Raw genomic sequence first — 26,740 nt, forward strand, 5'->3', positions numbered from 1 at the left:
CGTTCCTCACTTCACAGCGGAACTAAAGTTGGATTCTGTAGCGAGTTACCCTGCTGCTGAACTCACTTCTTCCTCCTCAAAAGGAAATTCGTTGCCAACTCTTTGAGTAATCGCTTTTTATCGATTCTATAGTTTCTTTGTTGCAGCCCTAATTATAATGTATATAATAAAAAATATAAGGCATAACATTTGTTTGAACAGAGTAGACTATGATATTGTTTAAATAGATGAGTTTCAAAGAAAAATGTTGAAGAATCATGTTTGAAATAGTCTACACTGACTATTTCTAAAAAGTCAACATGATTGTTCAACATTATTCTTTAAAACTTTGCATTACTTTGCATTACTGTTTGCATTACTTGCACTGATTGGAAATATTTTAGTAAAATACACTGAATTATTATTATTACAATTTTTTTTTTGCAGACACACCCTGACATAACCTTAGTACAGTTAACAGTGAGTCTTGTGTTCGACAGACATTCACAGATCTTCCCTGGATTTTCTCTTTCTCATTAAACAATGAGAAACAATGTCTTGACTCACACATACTCGTTGTTTTTTCAATATCTGTAACTAATAAATCGAGGAAATGCTCTTCCAATCGCGAATTCTTCATTCAAAATAAAAGTTCCAAATGGAAAGACAGGGAATGGTTTAATATAGTGCCTTTCAGCTTGGGGTCAAAGAACGAGAAAGCCGTATATCGTAACCTCAAACGAGGACGATGAAACAGGTATGGCAAGATGTGGAACTCTGCCTGCAAGCCCTGTTCAAGTTAATTAACAAGGCCAGATTGGGTAGGTGAGATTACTCAATATTATAGTGAATATAATGAAGAATATAAAGCACAACATTTTTTTGAACAAAATTAAGACTTTGATATTGTTTAAATAGATGAGTTTTAAAGAATAATGTTGAAGAATCATGTTGAAATAGTCTACACTGTGAAGCAAACATTACTTGCACTAATTGGAAATATTTTAGAAAAATACATTGAATTACAAGGCTTTAGAGGACAGCGTGCTATTGTAGATTTAACATGTAAGGTAATAATTACATGATTTTAATAATATCTAAAGTGGGCCGGTCTGAGGCATGAAACTCCAGGGCTGAAAATGAGTCCCACTCCAGCCCTGTGCTACACCCAAACAAGACACCACGTGGCTCTCATAAAACCCGGAAAAAAAATCCCCAAAAACTCCCACAAAACCTACACCTTCAAGCCACGTGCTTATAGGGGAATCAAAACACCATGGTGATACCCTGGGAATCCAGCCCTAATCTACCTTACCACCGAAAGCTCACTAACCTACCTAGTCTTAAGAGTTTTACCAATTGTTTTACCAACCTCAAACTGAACCTGACCGTGTTATGAGTACCCCACCGGGAGTAGCTCCAAAAACGTCCAGCATCCAATCATTCATCAGTAGGCGGAGCCGGTCGGCACAAATCTCCTCCCACTACAGCAAGCTAAAAGAGACACACATTTACATTTAGAGCATTTATCAGACTCCCTTATCCAGAGCGACTTACAATCAGTAGTTACAGGGACAGTCCCCCCCTGGAGCAACTTAGGGTTAAGTGTCTTGCTCAGGGAGGGACACAATGGTAGTAAGTGGGATTCGAACCCGGGTCTTCTGGTTCATAGGCGAGTGTGTTACCACTAGGTTACCTGTGTAGAAGCACACTGGACAGTGCACAGTATGAGCTTGGTGGAACATTTCCACAAATTGCCACAGTTCTCGCGCATTTGTACAGTTCTGTTTCGGAGAGCTGCTGGTCTTTTAGAGTCCTACAGATTCTCAGATTGGCAGGATAAAAGTTCTCTGTGACTGTCACAGCTGAATATCTGTCTGTCAACGTTTCACTGAGCAGGATGAAGGGGTCCCCCGCCCAGTGACCCCGAGGCTCTGCGTTCAATTCCCACACACTTTTCCTGCCCATGCTTCTCAGTCGGATAGAATAAAAGTAGTCAGCGCTGCACCATATCACATAATTCATTTTCCACACTTGACGCTTCAGCTCTTCATTAAAAATACATGGCACCTTGTGCATCGACTCCCACACATCTGATTATGGCACCGTTTCCTCTGCTCATGGAGATGCCTCTGCAGCGCATGCCTGAGGACAGGTTCAGATATGCGGTGTTAGATTCGCGACAGAGGACAGTTCATGGGTGGATTTTCGGAGATTACTACCAAATGTAGTTTTGCTGTTTGGGGTACAGCATCACGTGACTTTTGTACATTCGCAATAGTTGTCTTCATTTACCTGGAGTCAGCTTCTGCATGTCGGCCCTAACCACAGTGCAAGAAGGATCTGGACTCAGATGTACCAACCCCTGGCCAAATTTCCAAATCTCCAGTCCAGGCATTGGATATGACAAGAGCTGGAGTTTGGAGTGGAGTGCACGTGGCAGCTGTTCCGATGCTCCCAAGCATAATTTACGTTCATTTTAGACACACTAGATTTAAAAGGCGTGTTAAGACATTGTTGTGCAGACGGTACTTCAAATGTACATTCATAAACACATCCTGATTTAACCCTGGCAGATTAGAAAAGCAAAACGGCTCCGGTTTTGGCCCGGAGGCTTCGGTTTCCGTAACACTGTTGCAGTGGAGGCCCACACCCCCTCCATCTTTAACCACCAGTGCAAACACTGAGCCAGTCAAATACAGACAGCAAACATCTGTTCCCTGCAAAGCTAGCAATTACGCAGTGTTAGCGTGACTAGCGTAGCATGGAGGCGGGGAGAGAGGGGGAAAAGAGGGCCCTATTAACATAGCCCCCTGCTGTGAGCGTTGCCGCAGCGAGCCGTGCCACATCTGAGCCAAATGCTAATGCCTGCTATATACGAGCGTGTGTGGGGGGTGGGGTCTTTTTTTTTTTAATAAATAAACGTATGATAATGATGTCAGGAACTGCCTAAGTGACCCCGCGCCAGCCACCCGTCCCCCTCCACATATCTCCTGGGCTCACAAACGTCAGCGGTAACTTCAGTGGAGCACAGGCACAGACATGCGGACATGGCGACGCACGCTTCAGCTGTCAGTCAACATAATGAGCAGTGTCGCATCAGAGACACTAGCCCCCAAAATCTGGACACCAGAGGGGCCGCAGGACGCCATAATTGGCAAGGAAGGGTCGCACTGCTGAGGGTTCGAATGAGTGCAGGAGAAGTTTACTGTCATTGTGATACACAGCAGCAAAGCACACGGTGACAGATATGTGAAATGTGTCCACTGCATCACCCTTAGTGAGCAGTGGGCAGCCATGAAAGGCACCAAAATATGGGGATGGTACCTTGATCAAGGCCACCACAGTGGCACCACGGATTTGAACCTACAACCCTTTGGTCAGTTCGCTTCCTTACCCACTAGGCCACCACTGCCCCAACTCCTGTCAAAGGCTTATGAAAATTATTTTTACTAATTTCAACAAAGAAATGTAGGCTGTTTCCACATTCATAGAACTCATCCGAGATAACATCCGAGATGAGCACTGTCTGCTGCCACCACTGGGGGAGCTACTGTACCTCATTGCCTCTCAGGTGGGTAACACACACAAACACATTAATTGTACATGAAGATCAGCTGATCATTGTAGAAGACTGTGTGTGAAGTTCACACTGGCTGTTCCCATATGAAACTGCTGTAGGTGCGTGACTGATGGGTGGCTGAACTGGGAGCAGCTGTGGCACGTAGAGGAGGATTTATTTATAAAAGAACCTTTTTATGAAAGGGAATAAGAAAAATGAAATGAAGCGGTTGTCATGAAGACACAAAAGTCCCGAAAAAGCAGGAGCCCTGGGCGACAGCGGGAAACTCTGAGCGGATCCCGTATTAAAAAGGAGCCCCCCTTCCCAAAGTCACCGCGCTTTTATCCATTCACAGGAGTGCATATCGCCGCCGCGCTCCTCTGTCTTGTCCTCTGACTCAGCTGGGATAGGAAATGTCAGCAGAAGCCGTTTTAACACCAATCAGGTGTCCCGGGCTTCCTCTGTAAGCCAGGGAGATCTCGGCCGGGGCCATGTCTCGTTTTTGGGCCACTGCCCTGCCTGATAAGCGGCTGCAGTGTTCACAGCTGAGTTTGACTTGATCACCTGGCAGCGTTCTTTAACCCCGGGGTGGGTGTGGCTTCTCCCACGGTGTTCCCATGAGGGTCATGTGCCTGGTCTTTGAAGCCGTCTAGCTGCATGTGAGCTGGCCTTCGGTCCGTCAGGATCACAGACCAAGGCCTGCTGTTAAAGTACAGTGGCAGCTCAGTTGTACCTTGGCATACACACGCACACTGTCCTGTAACCAACCTGACTATAATCAGTGTCAGGTTACAGTCTTCCAGTCCCACCACTGAACTCTTCCTTATCAACGGGGACTGAAGTTAGTTGAAATATATGCAATATAATGATGCAATATAATATAATTAATCTCATAATTGATTCAACATGATGCAGACGTTGACGATTCTGCTTTGATGCAGTGCAAAACATAAATGGTTATATCGTAATGATGTTGCTTGGGGATTTTCTAGTGCCCATCGTGACCCTGAGTACAGCAGCACTCAGAATAGGAGTTTGGCCTTGTCCACACGACACGAATGAACACCCTCTGAATACCATACGCGTTTTTGTTTGAGTTTAAACAGTGTTTAAAACTCAACACTGTTTAGCGCTAGTCCCTGTTTAACGCTCATTCTCGACGCTGTTTCACATTTGGCGCATTTTAACGCACAATGCTTTTTAGCGCTCAATGCTGTTTAATGCTTATTCCTTTTTAATGCTCATTACTGCACATTTCTGTTTAACGCTTGTTCCTGTTCATCGCTTGACTCAGTTTAACACATAATGCTGTTTAACGCTCAACACTGTTAAATGTTAGTTCTTGTTTAACACTTGTCCCTGTTTAACGCACGATACTGTTTAGCGATCGTCCCTGTTTAACACGCGTTCCTATTTAATGCTTGATGCTGTTTAACGCTTGTCCCTGATCAACACTCAACACTGTTTAGAAATCGTCTCTGTTTAACGCTCGTTCCTATTTAACGCACAATGTTTTTTAGCGCTCAACGCTAAAGCGCTGTTTTTTAGCGATTCCTGTTTAACGCTCGTCCCTGTTTAACATTCGTCCCTGTTTAACGCTCAATGCTGTTTAACGCTCAATGCTGTTTAATGCTCGATGCAGTTTAATGCTTGTTCCAGTTTAACGCTTGATGCTGTTTAACACTCATCCCTGTTTAACACTCAACGCAGTTTAGCGCTAGTCCCTGTTTAACACTCATTCTCGATGCTGTTTCACATTTGCCGCAGTTTAACGCACTATGCTGTTTAGCGCTCAATGCTGTTTAATGCTCATTCCTTTTTAACACTCATTCCTGTTTAGCGCTCATTCCTGTTTAACGCTCGTTCCTGTTTATCGCTCGACACTATTTAACGCTAGATGCTGTTTAGCGTTCATCCTTGTTTAACGCTCGACTCAGTTTAACACATAATGCTGTTTAACGCTCGACGCTGTTTAATGTTCCTTCTTGTTTAACACTTTCCACTGTCCCTGTCTTTGTCCCTGTTTAACGCACAATGGTGTTTTAGTGATTGTCCCTGTTTAATGCATGATGCTGTTTAGTGCTTGTTCCTGTTTAGCGATCATCCCCGTTTTAACGCACGATACTGTTTAGCGATCGTCCCTGTTTAACACATGATGCCTTTTAGCACTTGTTCCTGCTTAATACTCGACTTTGTTTAGCAATCGTCCCTGTTTAACGCACAATGCTGTTTAGAGATCGTCCCTGTTTAATGCATGATGCTGTTTAGGGCTTGTTCCTGTTTAACGCTCGACTTTGTTTAGCAATCATCCCTGTTTAATGCACGATACTGTTTAGCGATCGTCCCTGTTTAACACGCGTTCCTATTTAATGCTTGATGCTGTTTAACGCTTGTCCCTGATCAACACTCAACACTGTTTAGTGATCGTCTCTGTTTAACACTCGTTCTTATTTAACGCACAATGCTGTTTAGCGCTTTAACGCGCATTCCTGTTTAACGCTTGTTCCTGTTTAACACTCAACACTCTTTAACGTTTGTCCCTGTTTAACACTCGTTTCTATTTAACACACAATGCTGTTTAGCACTCAACGCTAAAGCGTTTTTTTAGTGCTTTAATGCGCATTCCTATTTAACGCTTGTTCCTGATTAACACTTGACTCTGTTTAGCACTTGTCCCTGTTTAACACTTACTCCTATTTAATGCACAATGCTCAGATTTTTTAGCGCTCAATCCGGTTTAACGCTTGTTCCTGTTTATCACTCGACTCTGTTTAGCACTAGTCCCTGTTTAACGTTCGTCCCTGTTTAACACTCGACCATGTTTAAAGCTTAGGCCTGTTTAACACTCATTCCTATTTAACGCACGATGCTGTTTAGCACTCAATGATAAAGGGCTTTTTTAGCGCTTTAGCGCTCAATCCGATTTAACGCTTGTTCCTGTTTAACGCTTGATGATGTTTAGCGATCGTCGCTGTTGAACGCTTGTCCGTTTAACACGCTGTTTAATGTCCAACATTGATAATCATAATCGAATCGTGAGACCAGTGAGGCTTCACAACCCTAGTCTTCCTAGTGGTCAGTGTTGACAGGAAGACTGTTTGAGAGTTTAGGTGGTCCGGATGTCATGCATTCAGCAGGTGGATGCGGCAGAGAGGAAATTTTCAAAGTCTTTCAGGTTGTTAGAGACAGCAGGGGTTCAGCAGGGCGTGGATCTCTGAGGGCCGTGTGTTCTGCCGCTGCTCTGGTCAGGTTGGAGGGCAGGATAATCAGCACTCGGAGGAAAAGAAGGGGTCAGGAGAGCCGAGAGCCGGATGTGGGCCGGCCGTCTGGGGTCAGCAGCAACAAGAGCCTCTAATGACTTGGAGATGGAGCGGGGGGCTGAAGGACAGGCCCGAGCAGAGAGCAGCGCCGCCTCTTATTGCCTCTGTTTGCTGCCGTTGCGTTTCGGCCCTGCAGCACTGCGCCTTCCCCTGCATGTTAATGAAATTATCCGAACTCACGCGAGGGGCCCGGAGAGACAGGTTCCGACGCTGATTTACCTGAGTGGTCTCAACCTCCAGGAAATCCCATCATAGCAGAAGAACAGGAGATGCATGGAAGGTCAGCTCTTGCTGACTTGCGCTGTCACATTTATTGAATTCTCCTGCCGTCAATGTGGCTTTGTGCTGCGGATAAGTTTGCAGTTGGAGTTAGAAAATCCTGCACACGTGGGTCATTTCCTAATGTTTGAGTAACTTGTTGTGTACACGTTTTGTCTATTTAAAATGCAGCCAGTAATCTCACACACACGCACACACACTCACCTTTACTGAGCAGAATACTGGAAAAAAGTGCAAGTTTATTCAAGGTCTGGCTGTTTGTGTACTGCGTGAACATGTTTCTGTAATTCAGCAAGTGAATAATGATGGACACATAACAGCACAGCGCAACAAACAAATAAACAAACAAGCAAACAAGATCGAACAAGGAGCCTTGAGGTGCGAGCAGCCCGGACTCCTGATGCAAGGTGAGACTTTTAGAAAAAGAAAGACGTGTGTGAACCGTGGGTCCACACACACACTCACATATCTATATCCACCGGAGCAAATAGAACAGCTCGGCTACTCTGGGATTTATTTATCGTGTGTTTGTTTATTTAGGCTAATTACAGCACGACTGCCTTGTACTGGAGCTCTAATTGTTCCTTCAATGAGTTCTGCTGCTGCTGCTGCTGCTGCTGTTCTCAACCTCCACTTGTGACTGCACACACACACACACACACACACACACACACTCACTCTCTCCCCCTCCCCTCTGCCCCGCAGGAGGAGAAGAAAGAACACCCAGGAGGATTGTGGGTCGTTCCTGCAGCCGCCTACACAGTGTTAATGAGGTGCCTTCGGGAAGGGGTGAGACTGAGACTGAGACCGACACACTGTCCTCCCCACCAGCCAGAGAAAGAGAGAGTGTGTGTGTGTGTGTGTGTATGTGTGTGTGTGAGGTGGGGTCTGCACTGTAATGATTCCCCACTACACACACATACACACACACAGAGCCCCTGCAGGCATTGTTTGGCAGCCTGTGAGGTGTGTGTGTGTGTGTACTCGATTGACCATATAGACAACTTCAGTCACCAGGTCTCCACAGACCTCGCTGTCTGACCACACCAGGCCCCATCTGTGTGACCGCTGGCCCTCTTCAACACAGCACAGGGCCAGCACTGGATTAAATAAACACACATTTACTGTCGATTCCTACAGGGATCTGCACATCAGCACCCGAAGGCAAATCTTGTCATTTTTATTATTAAATCTTCAGGTAGTGGGGAACAGAAAACTAGCCTCGCTGGAACTGAAATTTCACGTGTCCCTGTCTCTGCGAGGACAGTTACACTCAACTCAGCTGTTGTCTTACAGTAAGAAGGCCTTAGTGGAGTGTGTGCATTAAACTAGATAACAGCTGTAGCTGTGTGTGTGTGTGTGTGTGTGTGTGTGTGTGTGTATGCGCGCTCTAATAAGCCAACAGGAAGTAGACAGCAGTGCCTGCTGTCATTAAGTCACCACCACAGCTGCTGTGTGTGTGTGTGTGTGTGTGTGTGTTTACAGGAACGATGTGTGTGACTGTGGCTGGTTTTTGTGCTGTAGGGGAAATCTAAGTTCAGGAGGTTTAAATGCAGTTACTGAGTTTCTGCTTTTGTGTGTGTGCGTGTGTCTTCTTCTTGAAGTGGTTCCACTTCGGTCATCAGATTGAGTTGATTGAGAACGCTGGTGCCGTCATGGTAACAGAATGTGACGTTCGCCAGCCCATATTTACTTCTTTCAAATACAGCTGTGTGTTAACCTGTGTGTGTGTGTGTGTGTGTGTGTGTGTAGGGGGTTGATCAGAGTGTCAGAGCTGTGTGTTCTCACTGAGAAACACACACTGGAGCTGAGGGGAGGAGTGAGTGTCTGACTGAGATGGAGGGGGAAGGGAAAAGATGATGGAACGGTGAGGAGTGTGTGTCAGTGACTGTGTGTGTGTGTGTGTGTGTGTGTGTGTGTGTGTGTGTGTACAGTACAGGAGAGAGAGATTCTGTGTGTGTACATTAACCCCCTCCACCTCAGATCAGGCGATTCAGATGATCCATGAAACATTTATTAACCTCCACCCCCACACACACCTCACATTTCTCTCTCATATGATGCTCTGTGGCAGCTGCAGCACAGATCCTAATCCCACTTTTATCAATCAGATTAGGAGCTTCATAAGCGATAGATGAAGCTGATTATCAACCAATCAGCACAAGTCAACAAGGACCTGGTTTTTATTCATCTTTATTGTAATCTATACCATTACCTGTATTATTAGTCGATATTTACTGCACATCCATGCCGAACATGCTGTGAGGATGTCATCGTTAGGTGTGTGTGTGGCTTGTGACTTGGTGTATAAAACCGATCTTGATGAAGTAACAAGGCTCCAGTGCAGCAGAACTGCTGTGGGAGGATCAGTCGTGTGAGTTGAATGCATCAAACAGAAGGCTATTGAGCCGCCGTATGTCTTAGCCAGCTTTGAGTGCAGCTTCTGAGTAGAAACCAAAGAAAAGGACATGGCTTTACGTGTGTGTGTGTGTGTGTGTGTGTGTGTGTGTGTGTGATCCATTGAAGGCTGTGTTGAAACAGCCTTGATTGAGTTGTGAAGCGCAGATGAAAGTGGGGGTGTGTTTGGGTGTATGAATGAAAGACCCGACCGCCAGTCATGAGTTCTTAGCTCAGGGCCAGGTGCAGCGTCCTTCAAAGACAAATAATTGCACACAGACACACACACTTGTTGCCAGCTGGGAAATCAGAAGAGAACACACACACACAAATGTTGGCTCAAAACGGATTAAAACACCGTTTAGATAAGAGCGAGGCTGCTGGCCCGGACCTGCTTTTCTGCGTCTCTTCTTCTCATTTTTAGGGTTAGCAGGACTCATGTTTCTGAGCTTCTTTTGTTCCTTGATGTCTTGGTTTCTACAGTCATGTTAATCTACAGTCATGTTAATCTACAGTCATGTTAATCTTGTTTTTAATCAGCAGGTGAGAGAATGAAATGAATCACTGGACTCGTTCAGGGTTTTGAGAAGTGGAGTGAATTCTTCAGAACCGGCTCAGATTAAATCTATCACTTCTATCGTTTTAGTTGAGATGATCTTACGCATTAAATTTGCTTTGAACACGAACTTCTGGTCTATAGTACCTAGCCCTTGCAAATTAGTTTCAGTGATTGGTAAACTTTCAAAAATGTAATGATCATTTGGTTTCCAAATCTTGGCCACCATCATCAGGTGATTCATTAAAATCGTGAAAAAGTCATGGAATTTGAAAAGAGAATTTTTTGAATTTTAAAGTTTTGGAATACAACATAGTAAACAGTATAATAGTATATATATAATAGTACGTATGTAGTTCTGGAAAAGTCATTACAATCTACCCGTCATTGCCACCCATCCTCCGGGCCAGCAGGGGGTGCACACTGATCCCACAGGAGGTCAACGGCCATCTTGGCTAACTGAATTTCGGCCATCTTGGCGAACTCATTTCTGATTCCTATACCTTGGTTTTAAGTCTTCTGTTCTGACTGACCTGGCTCCAAACTGATTGCTTTGTGCTGATTGATTTCCCCTTTGTCTTTCATTCCCCTCGATGTTTGCCAACCTCCTGCTTTGTCCCTGATTATGAGTTTGTATCTGCCTCTGACACTACATCTGCTCCTGGTGACACACGCTTCCGTCCAACACGTCTACAGCTTGCTGCTTTCCTCTACCAATACTCCACTGTGGTTGCTGTTCATATCTCCTCCGACTCACGTCCGCCTTCCGCCGTCACGAGAAGCCTCGGCCTACACCATGTAGCCTCGGCCTACACCCTCTCTGCTGCCCAGCTCCAGCCCAAGTGTCCCCGTACTGAGCGCAAAAGCCACCAAGCTTCCACCTGCTTTCTAGCTTGGGTTGCATGTGTGCCCTAAGCCCATGCTTCTGGTATCTTGATAAAGTTTTTTTTTTTGTGATTTTAGTGCATATAGTCATGAAAGTTTGCCTTAGAGTAATTGGAAATCATGGACATTTTTTGTAAAGATGTGTAAGAACCCTGATTTTAATTATCAAGAGAGATGTGAAAATGGATGCTGAGGAGGTGAAATGGAGGCTAGGCTTGTTGAGTTGGGCCTAATAAAGCTCTTGCTCAGAAATCTGCAGAACCTTGGGCTTTTAATAGTCTCTGCACCACTGGTGCACCTGTTTGTTAGGGATGTTCAGTGATCAGATGCTGAGCAGGACAGTCACTCTGCCCTCTGTCAGCTTCCACAGACCCCTTTCAGTCTTCCAGCTCTAGGGTTCTTCAGTTCTGTTCTTATGGTGATTCTCTTACGGTTTTTGTTTCTGGTCTGAAAAACATTGATGAGATGTGAGATGACTGATGAAAAATCATTTGTTTGGTTTTGCACTGTGAGGATTTTCTGTGATCCTTGAACATTTCTGAAAACACATTTCATCTTAGGCTACATCGTGTTCAAAGATCATTAAGATAATTGAATTTTTCTTTGTGTGATGTTAACATGGTTCTGCTTGCAGCTGGGAATCTGAGCTGCATTGTGCAGAAGCACATGTGAATGTGAACGTGCTCTTCTGTTGGCCTGAAGGCAGCTGAGTGCAGCTCATTGTGTGGAGGGCAGGAGACGGAGGACTCTGGAGGACAGCAGATTCCTCACCTCTTGTCTGGCACTGACCCATGTGGCGCTGTGTGGGTTTGGGGTTCTGGGTTACACTGTGCTGCCTCCAGGCCTCCAGATGAACAGTTGTACTGGAACAGCTGCAGGAATAATGGGGTGGTAGGGTGGAGCATCTCAGGATGTGTGAGTGTGGGGGGGGTGTTAACATGAATCCCATAATCGATGCATTGTGATGCAGACATGGATGATTCTGTATCAATGCACTACAGAACATAATTGATTATATCATAATGACGTTGGTTGATATAATTGATTATATCATAATGACGTTGGCAGCCAGTAGTGACTGGGCTGCCTGATCTGAGTACAGCGCTGCTTCGGGTAGGAGTTCGGCCTCGTCCACACAGACTTTCAAAAGGAATACCCACTGAACACTGAACATGCTTTTGCTGCAAAAGGGTGGTAGTGGCCTAGTGGGTAACACACTCGCCTATGAACCAGAAGACCCAGGTTCAAATCCCACTTACTACCTGAGCAAGACACTTAACCCTGAGTTGCTTCAGGGGGGACTGTCCCTGGTTCAGATCTCACTGACGTTCTTACAAACCGAATTCCAAAAAAGTTGGGACACTAAACAAATTGTGAATAAAAACTGAATGCAATGATGTGGAGATGGTAAATGTCAATATTTTATTTGTAATAGAACGTAGATAACTTATCAAACGTTTAATCCGCGTAAATGTATCATTTTAAAGGAAAAATATGTTGATTCAAAATTTCACAGTGTCAACAAATCCCCAAAAAGTTGGGACAAGTAGCAAGAAGAAGCTGGAAAAAGTACATTTGAGCATAACGAAGAGCTTGAAGACCAATTAACACTAATTAGGTCAATTGGCAACATGATTGGGTATAAATGATTGAGCTCAGAGTGATAGTGTCTCTCAGAAGCCACGATAGGTATATCTGGAACAATCTCGTAAGGGTCAAGGCCGTTAAACCATACTGGATGCCGGACCAAAGAGTACAAGGACAACCCAAGTTGTTATCAACGCTCAGTTCAGAAGCCTGCATCTCTGGTGGTATGGGGTTGCATGAGTGCGTGTGGCACAGGCAGCTTGCATGTCTGGAAAGGCACAATCAATGCAGAAAAATATATTCAGGTTCTAGAACAACATATGCTCCCATCCCATCTCTTTCAGGAAAGACCCTGCATTTTTCAACAAGATAATGGCAGACCATATTCTGCATCAATCACAACATCATGGCTGCGTAGGAGAAGGATACATTTCAGGTACTGAAATGTCTGCAGTCCAGATCTTTCACCTATAGAGAACATTTGGCGCATCATAAAGAGGAAGGTGCGACAAATAGGGGCCCAAGACAATTGTACAGTTAGACAAGAATGGGAGAGCATTCCTATTTCTAAACTTGAGAAACTGGTCTCCTCGGTCCCCAGACGTCTGTTGAGTGTTGTAAGAAGAAGGGAAGATGCCACACAGTGGTGAAAATGGCCTTCTCCCAACTTTTTGGGGATTTGTTGACACCATGAAATTCTGAATCTGGCACGATTCCATCATGTGACTGGGAGTAACACGGAAACGAGGTAACGTTGGCTAGAGAGCAGGTGCCAGCTGCTCAGTCATTGAGTGACTTACATCATCACGACTCGGCTCCGTTCTCGTCAAGACCTATTAAGACCGTTCCTGCCCTTTCTTCGATCCTGAATCCTGAACTCATTCCTTTCGTCCTATCATGTCCTTTTTGTGCCGTTCGCAGATTAACTGGGAGGGAACTTACCTGCCTCCTTGCGTTCCACTGTACCTAGGTTCCTCGTCTCCTCCTACACGCGCTCTCGTTTTGATTCCAGTAGCCGCGACAGAATGACTGAGCCGCACGTTAATGCCTCCGATTTTGCTGCTTTGTGCGATTGAGTAGAACGCCAGGAGGACCCCCGCGCAGGGGTGAGGACCCTGCGCAGCGTTCGCCGCCTCGTGCTCTCTGTGCATGACAGACACCTCATGTAAACGCTGCCGCAGGAAGCGAACCTCCTGCGGCAGACATTCAATAAGGTTCTCCCCCCCGCGCGGTTCCCAAACCCAGTTTGGCGCTCGGAGGCACTGCTCACCACACTGATTTTTGAGCTGCAGCCTCGCCACTGCCCCAGCTCCCGATCTCAGATCGCCCTGCTCCTTACCCTGCTCGCCGGTCCCGCGCTGGAGTGGGCGGTTGCTCGACTCAATTCCCCCAGTTCCGCGTCCATAACCTACTCCGAATTCGTGGAGGAGTTGAGAAACGCCTTCTGCCATCCAGACGGTGTGGAAAACGTCGCGTCGCAGCTCTACCATCTGCGCCAGGGTTCCTCATCTGTCAGCCAGTTCACCGCACGATTCCGGACTCTGGCTGCAAAAACTCAGCTGGACTCCCACGCCCTCCGGATGATTTATTATGAAGGACTGGCCCCACGAATTCGCGGTGAGATAGTCAGCCCTCATACAACTTGCGCTTGCGATTGATCGGCATCTGCTGGCACTCCCGAGAACTGCGGCCCCCACTCCAACCATGCACCGGCCTCCCTGACCTCCCTTCTCACCACTTCAGCCCACCGTCATTCCTCCAGACCATCTCGGGGAACCCATGCAGCTTGGATGGACAACCCTCACCCAGGAAGAGAAACAGTGATGTTTTCGGGAGGGTTTGTGTGCATACTGCGCTTCCCCTTCACACATCCGCTTGACCTGCCCTATTCGCCCGGGAAACGGGACGCCAATCGTGCCATTCCAATCAGCTGGGTCACTTCCTCCTCATGTTACGACACCGACCTCATGACTCACTCTTCCGGCCGTCCTGGAATGGAATCAGCGTGTCATCTCCACCACCGCCTTTGTGGATTCCACAGTTCATCAACAATGCTCTCCAGGACATGCTGGGATGGTGGGTATATACCTACCTGGATGATGTGCTCATTTACTCTCCCACCCAGCAATCCCATATCCAACACGTGAGAGCAGTACTGAAGAGATTGCTCGCCCATCAACTGTACTGTAAGTTGGAAAAATGCGCCTTCCACCAGCGCTCCACCACGTTCCTGGGTTTTACCATCACGTCCCAGGGTGTGGCCATGGAGCCCAAGAAGCTGGAAGCAGTGGCATCGTGGCCCCTACCCACGACGCTGAAACAGCTGCAACGGTTTCTTGGGTTTGCGAATTTCTATTGTCGCTTCATCCGTGGCTACAGTACAGTCGCAGCACCCCTCACTGCTCTCACCAAACCTTCATCACATCCGTTTCACCTAACCCCTGAGGCCATTCAAGCTTTTAAGTCCTTGTGTCTTTTCACCACCTCTCCTATTCTTCAACACCCAGATCCTTCCCTTCTGTTTGTGGTGGAAGTGGACGCGTCAGAGGTGGGTGCTGGCGCTGTCCTCTCTCAATGTGGTCCGGACCGGGAATTGCACCCGTGTTGCTTCTTCTCACGGAAGTTCACCCCTTCGCAGCGCGATACGGGGTGGGGGACCGTGAGCTGCTGGCAGTCAGGTTGGCATTTGAGGAGTGGCGGCACTGGTTGCAAAGCTGTGACACCCCCTTTCTAGTCTGGACCGATCATCAATGCCGCCACGCATCGTCGACAGGGGACCAGCAAACACAGTTGAGCGCATTATTGCCTCTCGGCGCAGGGGTCGGGGGGTCCAGTATTTGGTGCACTGGATCGGCTATGGACCGTAAGAATGGTCTTGGATACCAAGTCGATTCATCCTGGACCCTTCCCTGGTGACTGAGTACCGTCAGCGTACCGCATCCGCTGTGGGGCCGTCGGGGGTCGGCCCTGGAGGGGGAGGTACTATCACATGATTCAATCATGTGACTGGGAGTAACACGGAAACGAGGTAATGTGACACCTATAAATTGGCTAGAGAGCAGCTGTCAACTGTCAGTCATTGAGTGACTTACGTCATCACGATTTGGCTCCATTCTCATCAAGACCTAGTAAAACCGTTCCTGCCCTTTCTTCGATCCTGAATCCTAAACTCATTCCTTTCGTCCTGTCACGTCCTTTATTGTGCCCTAAACGACAACATCTGTGTGGTGTTGCGGCTCACGCCGGTTCGCGTTCGCAGGTTAACTCGGAGGGAACTTACCTGCCTCCTTGCGTTCCGCCGCACCGAGGTTCCTCGTCTCCTCCTACACGCACTCTCGTTCTGATTCCGGTAGCCGTGACAGAATCAACATATTTTTCTCTTAAAATGATACATTTTCACAGGTTAAACTTTTGTTCCGTGATTTATGTTCTATTCTGAATAAAATATTAGAAGTTGGCACCTCCACATCATTTAGTCACGATTTGCACAGTGTCCCAACTTTTTTGGAATCCGGTTTGTAAATATGATGTAAAGAAAAGTAAAAAAAATTAAGAGATGCATGCTAAGGCATATAATTGAGGCATTGATAATCATAATCGAATCGTGAGACTAGTGAAGTCTGGTGGAGGCGGAGCCTCTGCAGTCTCCCCTCCTCCCCTTCATTCTGTCTCACCTTTCTGTGTCTGTGTCACGGCTGCAGTGTTGACCTGAGTTCTGTCTCTTTGGGGGGGCAGTTTGGAGGTCGTATTGCAGCGAGGCGTCGCTGATGAGTGACAGTCGCTCCCAGACGTTCAAGATCCTCGTTTCCGGCACGTTGAAATTCCTGCATGCTGCCCGGGACGGGTGCAGAGGTGGGGGCCGTGACAGATGAGTTATTTACTCTGCTCTGGGCTGAGGTGGTGCAGGGTTGACGCTCATGATGTAATTGTGTGAAATCTGCAGACCACGGTGGCTTCGCTTTGCTGCACTCTTACTTCACCTTCAGCCTTTTTGCAGGCTGCAAATCTGAGGCCTACATTTAAAGTAGAGCTCCATGTTTTATGAAACTGTTTCCTTTTGGCACTCGGGTTTCACAAATTTAATTATTCATTTTCCCTGAAGAAACGGGTATCTTCACTTTTACCTTTTTAATAAATGTCTAGCTGTTGGTTCCCTTTTGCATGATGACAGAGAGCGAAATAAGGGAATTTCTTACAGAGTATGCACTATGCATATACAGTACTGTGCTGTTTGTGTATGTGTGTAGTTATATCTTATGAGAGAAAACGTCCTGACGCCCTTATCCAGAGCGACTTACAATGTGCTTTCAAGTTACCATCGATGAAGAGATCAATTCTGGTTCACTAGGACCCCAACTATGAATACAATCGTTTATTCACTCTGTTGTAGATTCTGTACACAAGTTCGACAAGTAGAAGGTTACAAGTTCATCTAAATATTCTTTAAAGAGGAAGGTCTTGAGCTGTCGTTTGAAAATACTCAGTGACTGAGCTGTTCTGACCTCGAGGGGAAGTTCATTCCACCACCCAGGGGCCAAGACAGAGAAGAGTCTAGATGAACGTCTTCCTCGTACCTTCAAAGATTGGGGGGACCAGGCGAGCAGTACTGGAGGCTCGGAGTATACGAGGTGCAGTGCGAGGTGTAATAAGGGCTGTGAGGTAGGATGGTGCTACTCCATGTCAGGCTTTGTAGGCCAGCATCAGTATTTTGAATCTGATGCGTGCAGCTACTGGGAGCCAGTGGAGGGAACGTAGCAGAGGGGCGGTGTGGGAGAACATGGGAAGGTTGAAGATCAAGACAGGGAAGCGTGAAATTTCTCAGCTGGGGACATTTTGCAGACACAGACAGGGAAGCATGAAATTTCTCAGCTGGGGACATTTTGCTTCTCCCTACAAGGAAAGGCTGTTCTTTCGGGTCCTCCCCTTTGAACCCCATGATTGACGTTCCACCACACTGCTAATTTCCTTGTTCTTTGTTGCATTTGTGACCTCTGACCTTCCCTCCAGGCCCTGTGCTGGATCACACACCACTCAGTTGGAGCTTTCCAGAGCGTGCTGGAGAAGGTGGGGTTGCCAGCACTACTGGGCTGCCTGGCACCTGCTGTGTGTCGTGTGCAGCTGAACATGCTCACCATGTTTGCTGCTTTGCTGGCCTCTGGATTGCCCTCACAGCGCCTCCTACAGGACCGGGTGAGTAATGCTGCAGGAGAGCAGATCACATACACATACACAAGCACGTGCACTAGAGCTGTAATCAGGTCTACAAAGTAAGCCCGACAATTACACCTTTTTACATCTGGCTTTACAGCGCTAAAATATGTGGTGAAATGAACGGGCCGGCAAAAATGTATGTCTCAAGACTACTATGCCAAAGCTGGTTCAACTTGTGGCCAACGTCCAGCTCGTCCAACTGAACCCCACACCGCTCCGCAGGTCAGGAGTGTATTCCAGCGTGGTCCTGCCGCCAGAATTGGATCCGTTTGTCAAGTTAACAGTTTGCACCGATTGTCTCCTTCATGTGTTATCTGGAAGGGTAATCATGTGTAAAATTGGCAACTCAAATTGATTTAAAATGTGGCGCGTGCAGCAATTACCACGGTTAGTTTTCTTTGACCTGAATTCATTTACATGTAAATTCCCAATTTGACTCTGGAAAACAAGTCTTTGAGTGCTGGAGACGTACTGCATCACCTCTACACCAATTATGTGACAGCGCTATAGGTTTTTTTTCCCCTCCCTAATTCCCTTAACAAATAAATGTCCAGAGTGGCACGCGTTTATTCATGCATTGTCTCGCATAGAATTTAAATTTCAATGAATCGTTGAGCGGCTCGGCTAATTGGGAACGGCGGAGCAGCAATCTCAGTGTGCAGCCTGGAATACTGTTGATGTAATTCCAGTTCGGGCAGGCCGTGGCGCTTTTGAAATTAATTAACTCCACAGTGCGTTTAATCACACTATTCTGCACGGCTTCAGCTCTGCTCCACACAGCGATAGCAAAACTTAATCAAGTGCTGCTAATTTATCCTGCTGCTTCCAGCACCCTGTCAGCTCCATGCAGCCGCCGATAACAGTGTTGTCCACGGGCCGCAGCCTGGTCAACCGGTCAGATACGCAGACGCCCGTTATCCCAGAGTGGAAGTGAGATGACGTGTTTTTCCTCAGGACTTTGTGGTGGCGGTCGTCCGCTGTCTGGACAGCCCGTCGGCGCCGATTCGGGCGAAGGCGTTCCTGCTGCTGCTGCAGATCATCAGGAAGAGCAGAGACACACTGTTGCTGTGCTGTAACTCCAGGTACACACACACTCACCAGCCGTACCGACCACAGACTTTTCTGCCTGCAAACCAAGTCAGACTGGAGAGTTGTGCCCCTGCTCATAGAAGATGATTCCGTGGGATTTGTGGGTGACTTAAACGGCTGAACCTTCATCTAGCTACACAGTGGGTATTTAATGGCAGCACAGGTCTCACTTACGAAGTGAAACATTGGTTTTGGAGGACATGCTGATTTTAGTGATGTACCCTCACACTCTCCTCCTTGAACAGTCACCTTATCGTGGTGGAGGAGTTTGAGAACCCTAATGATCCTAGGAGCTGTGTTGTCCGGGGCATGTGGTGCCCCAGGTAGGGTCTCCCATGACAAATTGGTAAAATTGGTCTTAGGTAAAGGTTGAGACAAAGAACGGTTCAGAAGACCTTTCATGGAAGGAAAAACAAGGAGCCAGTGTACCCAGCCTGGAGGGTTACAGTTACCGGGGTCCCACCCTGGAGAGCGAGCACCTGGTGGCCGGGCTTTCGCCCATGGGGCCCGGCCCGTCCAGCCCGAACCGGAGGTGGGCTTGTCCAATGTGGATCAGGTGGCAACTTTGGCGGTCTGATCCCCAGACAAGGAAACTGGCTATTGGGACATGTAACGTCACCCCTCTGGCGGGGAAAGAGCTGGAGCTTGTGGAAGAGGTTGAGCGGTACCGGCTAGATATAGTTGGATTCACCTCGACACATAGTATTGGCTCTGGACCCAAGTCCTTGAGAGAGGTTGGACACTCTCCTTTGCTGGAGTTTCTCCGTATGAGAGGTAGAGGACTGGGGTCGTTTTTTTGTTATCCCTAAGACTCTCAGCCTGTTTGTTGGGGTTTACCCCGGGGGACAAGAGGGTAGCTTCCCTGCACCTTCAGGTCGGGGAACGGGTCCTGACTGACTGTTTACAGTGGGGATGGGGAGCTGCTGACGTTGACTGAGGCTATAGTCGGGGGCATATCCGGTGGAGTGGCAGACTGCAGTGGTCATCCTTGTTTTTAAGAAGGGGGCCCAGTGGGTCAAACTATAGGGGATCACACTCCTCAGCCTCCCTGGGAAGGTCTACTCCAAGGTACTATAGTTGAATCTCGGATTGAGGAGGAGCAATGTGGTTTTCGTCCTGGCCGTGGAACTGTGGACCAGCTCTTTACCCTTGCTGGGGTGATGGAGGACCATGGGAGTTTGCCCAACCAATCCACATGTGTTTTGTGGATTTGGAGAAGGCTTATGACCGTGTCCCCAAGGGCACCCTATGGGGGGGCGCTCCAGGAGTATGGGGTGGATGGCCTTTTGTTAAGGGCCATACGGTCCCTTTGCCCGGGGACCGTGAGTGGTCCGCATTACCGGCAGTAAGTTGGACCTATTCCCAGTGAGGGATGGACTCAGCCAGGGCTTCCCTTTGTCACCGGTTCTGTTCATAACCTATATGGACAGAATTTCTAGGAACAGCCATAGTGTGGAGGGTGTTTGGTGGCAGGAGAATGTCATGTCTGCTTTTTGAAGATTATGTGGTCCTCCTAGCTTCATCAGCTCTTACCTTCAGCTCTTGCTGGGACGGTTTGCAGCCAAGTGTGAAAGACTGGGATGAGGATCAGCACCTTCAAATCCAGGACCATGGTTCTCGACCGAAAAAGGGTGGCTTGCCAACTCCGGGTCGGGAGAGAGGTCCTGCCTCAAGTGGAGGAGTTGAAGAATCTTGAGTTTCCACAGTAGGGTGGCCGGGCACAGCCTTAGAGATAGGGTGAGGAGCTCGGACATTCGAGAGGGACTCAGAGTAGAACCGCTGCTCCTCCAAAAGGAGCCAGTTGAGATGGTTCGGGCATCTGGTCAGGATGCCTCCTGGACGCCTCCCTAGGACACGCTGGAGAAATGAAATCTCTGGTCTGGGAACGCCTTTGGGTCCTGCCAGAGGAGCTGGTGGAGGTGGCTGGGGAGAGGGCTGTCTGGGATTCCCAACTTGGAAGGCTACCCCGCGACCCGGATAAGTGGAGGGAGACAATGACGACAACGACCCTCACACTCCAAGGTTGTGAGTTTGAATCTCTGCCTGGGCAGTGAGCAGAGTTTACATGCTCTCCCCGTGTTGGTTCAGGTTTCCGGGTTCTCCAGTTTCCTCAAGCTGGCCAACGGCATGTACACTAGGTGGGTTGGTAACTATGAATTGTCTTTAGGTGTGAGTGAAGTGTGTGTGTGTGTGCAGTGTGTCTGGCAACCACGACCCATGCTGATGTGCATTTCCACCATGAGATGAAACCTACTCTACTCTGTCCAGTACCTTCCAACCTGGACAGATCCTTTCTCCAATTCACCATGTCTTACTATTTAATACAAATCAACACCAACCCAGTTCTGACTCCGATTTCACCCTCACTCCACCCTGGAAGATCACCGAAAGAAATAAATGTTGTATAGATGATACTCGTTTTTTGGGAACTGTATCTGAAATGAGAAATGGCTGCTGAAACTAACAAGTTGTTATCTTATTTATACTCATTTATGCGTCTCGCTTTCTCCCATTTGAGCGGATTTGTCGGGCGCTTTCTACAGCACTTCCTGCTTGGGTGAAATGAGCTTCTCCACTGAGGTTCAGCTCAGTGTTTACCACAAACAGGCCGGAAAACAGCTCATTTATACTTTAAGTTGCTTTCGTACTCCATTGTGAATTGGTTCCACTCACTCAAATAGTAGTTGACACCTGTTCCAGATTCCAGTGTCGGCATCACAGGTTTTTATCGGCGCTGCTGCAGTCAGTTGGGAATTCACTCATAAGGAGCGCTGTGATTGGCTGAGATCAGTGGAGTTCTTTAACCACATTCTGATAATTCATTCATAATTAATTCTAGGCCATGTTCCATTCTGAACAAATGTTCACAATTCCAGCTGCAGGCTTGTCTTCAACACACACATACGATGGCAGTTTTCATTTCTCTCTATTTTGCGCTTTACAAGTTCTCCCAGGATGCAGTCTGTCAGAGCTGACCCCCCGCTCCGGCTCCCAGAGTGAGTGCTGACGGCGGCGTTCGTCGGGAAAAACACATCCCTAATTTAGCTCCGCTGCGGCGCCTGTGCCTCCTGCCCCCCCCCCTCGCCGCGCTCTGAAGCTGCCACGCTGTCCCCAGAGCTGCACAACAGGCCTGAGTCTGAGTATGTGACTTCACTTCAACAGTCCAGACAGCACCGGAGCACTCGGCGGGAGCGGAGAGGGAGAGACGCTTCATAATGATAATAATAATAATAATACCCCTGTTATTGTCTGTATTAAGTCATCATGTGACCAGAGTCTCTAAAACTGCAGTAAACATTTCATACCCCAGGTTATCCCATCTTAATTAGGATATTCCAATATTAAGGCCCTAAATATCATTAAAAATGACTAATAATTATTATATCCAGAGTTTAAAGGTCCTGTGAATGTGGGTCAGTGATCGTCATTTATTAAATTAAACAAGCCTTCAGTAATCCGCCAGTCACGGCATGGAAATGACTCACAAATAAGAAACCAAAAGCAGTCATCCCTTAGTGGCCCTCTGCATTACAGGTAATATTAGTCTGTTAGAACATAAATTAATATATCAAATAATAATATATTACTTAAGATAAAATACAATTAATATCGTGTTTTAGAAGAGAATCTGGTCCTCATAGTGTCTGCCGAGAAAAACTCTTGTAGTTGACGACCCCGATGCACAACAGAGGGTCAAGGTGGAGGATCTGAGTGGGACTAATCAGCAGGACCACGTCCCCAACACACACACACACTTCCCGTCATTCCCGGTATCCTCATGAAGCGCCGCGCCGCTCTCCGGGGATTCCGGTTCTAGCAGCGGCGTGTGCTGCGGGGGCGCAGAACGCTCATTTCAGGGTGGAGAGGTAATTTATAGGAAAAGTCATAACTCCCCTGAGCTCAGTCCTGTTCTTCCTCATGTAATGTAACGCCAGCAGGGCGTGTCTGTCTAATAAAGACCTGCTTGGTCCTGACATGCATTTATTTTTTCCACACGAGTGTCTGTGGTTTTGGTTTAAACCCCGTCCTCACTCAGAACGTTGAGGGCCAAGAGATGCTGAAGGACTGTCTCAGGGCTGTGGAACTTTACTCTCTCTTTTTACTCTTTCTGTTCGCCACTCTCCTATTGACTCAGGTTGTTTGATTAGATCGCTCGGTTTAAGTAATTGTGTTTTTGGTCCTGAAACTGTAATAATTCCCCCTTTTTTGATCATTTTTAAAGAACATTTAAAACTGCACTTTGAGAGTAATGTAAGTGAGCTCATCCTTGCGTGTTTGCAGACATGATGCAGGTCTTCTCTTCATTATTAATGACCGTGTTCATGTACACAGTTTGTGGAGAGAGAGTCTCTAACCAGCAGCCGGTTTCCTGGCTTCTTATTGCTGCACGTCTGTGGCGGTTCGCCTGTGTCTAATTCCAGAGATGAGCCGCAGCAGAACGGTGGGGAAATGTGCGCCACGTAGGTGTGGAAACGAGGAGCTGTGACAGCAGACGAGCCAATTAACACGCCTCTTAATACACCTGACACACACACAGCTTCAGGTCATGTGCTTCGGCACCTCGCATCCGAGAAGCTGAGTTCTGCTGCGTACCCGCGGGGCTGAGCTGAACCCGCCGCCATGGTGCCTGACGATGCTTCTCCCCGTCTCTCGCAGGCTGGTGATGTACATTGAAAGAGACGTCAGGAGGGCCACGCCCGGGAGGGAGCAGGGCGGCAGCGAGTACCTGTCAAAATGCCTGGGTCTCTTCATCCATCACATCGCACAGGACCTGCCAGCCGTCCTGGGTAAATCAATCCCATTTGCACCAGAAAGGGCCGGGGAGGGAAGAGGCGCTTCTGGGGGGGTGATGGACACATCAGAGACTTAACTATTCAATTGGATGTGCCTGTCTTTAATTACCTTTCTGATTGAATTGCGGGGCGGCTGAGTCGGTATCGACTCTTCCCTCCGGCTGCTCGGGCTTGTCGCTCGCAACCCCCCCACGACCCCAACCCCCCCGCGTCCAGTCCAGAACCAGCACAGACTGAACACCTGAGGGTCCGAACCCGCCCCCACTGCCACCAGCAACATGAGGGTGGATTATGTTTCTCAACACGTGTGTGTGCGTGTGTGTGCGTTATTTTGTCTGTATCTATGCTCTCTGCAGATGATGTCCTGTCAGCGTTGGACAGTATTGTGGGACGGAAGAACCTCTCAGCTGCTCAAGCCCGCCAGCTAAAGCACAACCTTTCCATGATGCCTGTGGTGCTGCACTTACTCACTTCACAGGTGTGTGTGTGTGTGTGTGTGTGTGTGTGTGTGTGTGTGTGTGTGTGAAAGACAGAGGCAGTTCTACAAGATCACCAGTAATAATAATGCTAATAATTTATAACTGTAGTAATAAAAAACATGTTAAAATAACCAGTTAAATAAATTGATATTTAATTGTTTAATTTAACCTGATATTTGTTTCCTATCCTGTGTGTGTGTGTGTGTGTGTGTGTGTGTGTGTGTGTGTGTGTGTGTGTGTGCGTGCATGCGTATCTGCACAAGTGACCCAGTTCTCTAAAGATTAAATACCAGAAAAATGTCCCGACTGCTGCCAACATGAGTCCTGATAAAGAATAATAAAATATGAGGAGGTGTCAGGAAGCCGTGTTGGACGGAGGGAAGGTGTGGGCTTCCTCGCCGTCACCCTCTCATCCCTCCTGTGCTCTGTGTGAGGAGAGGAGAGAGACTGTTTGGGCCTGGAGCTCCTCATTATGATTGTGAGATTAGAGAGGTTGTGTGTGTGTGTGTGTGTGTGTGGTTTTATTTATTCATGTCTTGGTCCTCCTAAAGATATGAAAATATGGTGAAAGACCTGATGCTCAGGTGGATGTGGGTCTGCATCTGATTCGCCGTTGTTGTCCCCTGCAGGTGTTCAGAACGCAGGTGGTGACGGATCATTTCCTCCTGAAATTTGGGGCGCTGCTGGTAAGACTTGATCTCCAACTTCCTTCTGTTTACATGGTTTCATCGGAAGCCAGAGTCCAGAATTAGGACTAAATCTTGAAACAAGAAGCTTTCCTACTCCAGGTTTTCAGCTCGGAGACTCAATGCTGCTGTTTGTTTTCTCGTACAGACTCACGTGGCCCGTGCAGACTCCAGTGAGACGTGCCTGGTCAGCGCTGTAGGTCAGTTTTACTCTCACTGTGGCATGTTTGTGATGATTTGTATTCAGGATTATGAGTTATACTGCACTTCCCGGTCCTTGTGTGGGTGGAGTTTGCTTGCTCTTCCCATGTTTGAGCCGGTTTCCTTCGGGTTCCCCTGTTTCCTCCGGCCATCGAAAGGCATGTACACTAGGTGAATTGGTGACTGAATTGTGTGTGTGTGTGTGTGTGTGTGTGTGTGTGTGTGGCTGCGATGGCCTCTGGCAGCCGCGACCCTGACTGGATTATAGGAATTGAGTGAGTGAGTCGGAGATACTGGGGAAAGGGCCCATGGTTTGTCTGTCTTCTGATCTTTAGGCCTCAGTCCTGCGGAGGAGTTCATCAGAAGCACACTGAGCACAGTGGAGACCATGACCCAACACCCCACCCTGCTCACCCCACACTTCCACACTGTGAGTATCATACACACACCCCTGTTCACATACACGCAGTGTCATCTTTACATTTTCAATCTGGATCTGGCCGATGCTGCAGCCAATCACTGCTGCAGCTCCAAAAGACTTCCCCCCTCTAGGCTTACATATCGAACCAAACCAGCGTCTCCTCAGGAAATTAAACTGAAGGTTGTTACTGTGTGTGTGTGTGTGTGTGTGTGTGTGTGTTTGGGTTTGAGTGAATTTAGAGGACTTTAATGAGTATCGATGCAGTGTGGCACAGGATAGATAGCAGAGTGGAAAACGAAGAGAGGGATGAGAAGTGGTGTAATAGTAATAGGAATGGGCACAGTAATTACACCTCCGTCATTAGTGTCTCAGACACACACGGAACAGACAGGAAGAGAACCTGCAAGTAAGGACATAACAGATTTAGGATTACATTTACAGCATTTACCAGGCACCCTTATCCAGAGCGACTTACAATCAGTAATTACAGGGACAGTCCCCCCCTGGAGACACTCAGGGTTAAGTGTCTTGCTCAGGGACACAATGGTAGTAAATCTTGTGGTGAGTGTGTTACCCACTAGGCTACTACCACCCCGGATTAGACCATATTGTGTCAGTTACCCGGGAACTGGAGGAGCTTTCATGCTCATTGGAAGAAATGTAAATTTTTCTGATGGAGTTTCAAGCACTTATGCCTGGTTAATGATGATGATGATGATGATGAAGATGATGATGGTCCAAGCGCTCTGCAGTAGCGCCCGGGTCTCACCCACAAATAGGGCCAAAATGTAAAACCTCAGGTGTGATTTACAACTATATAACTATTACGTTACGTTCAGTAAAATGTGAAAAAACAAAATAATCGATATGAGGACAGTATGGCCTTTTGCACCCTCAGTGCTTACTCAAACACATATTTTGATAGAGGTAGAATATCATATACAAAGTCATCAGTGTGAATATGATATGTTCACAACCACAGTATGAAACATTAGTGATATATCAGCTGTTCTGTGGATAAAAGCATTTCTGATTTGATTCTATTGCAGTGTTATTATGTTCATTTTAAAAGCACCAAGAACCAGAACAGAGCAGCAGGCTTTTCTCCGTCCTTTCATCCACTTTCATTAGGCGAATCAGTCAGAGAATGGAACACACAACAGACACCAATTTATCTGACTTAGCAAAAAGGTACAAGCTTAACTCACAAAAGAAGTGGCGCTAATTTTCAGAGGCAGTTTGAAAGTTTAATTAAAACAAGCCATTAATGTCTTTTGGGACATTTTATGAGTAGG

At 47.2% G+C, this 26,740-nt stretch overlaps 1 protein-coding gene across 1 annotated transcript in view; it reads left to right on the forward strand.

Annotated features, from left to right (window-relative positions):
- The window catches only part of LOC114789812 (serine/threonine-protein kinase ULK4-like), a gene marked incomplete at its 5' end in the record, with an annotated part of 32,028 nt that extends 5,828 nt beyond the window's left edge, over positions 1 to 26,200 (forward strand). Inside the window, 11 exons of the mRNA XM_028979213.1 lie at positions 11,681 to 11,838; positions 13,811 to 14,023; positions 15,073 to 15,113; positions 17,573 to 17,755; positions 18,731 to 18,858; positions 23,522 to 23,652; positions 24,015 to 24,136; positions 24,767 to 24,823; positions 24,972 to 25,023; positions 25,360 to 25,454; positions 26,132 to 26,200. Coding sequence (XP_028835046.1) covers positions 11,681 to 11,838; positions 13,811 to 14,023; positions 15,073 to 15,113; positions 17,573 to 17,755; positions 18,731 to 18,858; positions 23,522 to 23,652; positions 24,015 to 24,136; positions 24,767 to 24,823; positions 24,972 to 25,023; positions 25,360 to 25,454; positions 26,132 to 26,200 — 1,249 coding nt within the window. The remainder of the gene's footprint in view (positions 1 to 11,680; positions 11,839 to 13,810; positions 14,024 to 15,072; positions 15,114 to 17,572; positions 17,756 to 18,730; positions 18,859 to 23,521; positions 23,653 to 24,014; positions 24,137 to 24,766; positions 24,824 to 24,971; positions 25,024 to 25,359; positions 25,455 to 26,131) is intronic.
- Between the last annotated feature and the right edge of the window lie 540 nt (positions 26,201 to 26,740).

The sequence above is a fragment of the Denticeps clupeoides genome, chromosome 5, assembly GCF_900700375.1.
Source record: "Denticeps clupeoides chromosome 5, fDenClu1.1, whole genome shotgun sequence".
In the NCBI taxonomy this organism is placed as follows: domain Eukaryota; kingdom Metazoa; phylum Chordata; class Actinopteri; order Clupeiformes; family Denticipitidae; genus Denticeps; species Denticeps clupeoides.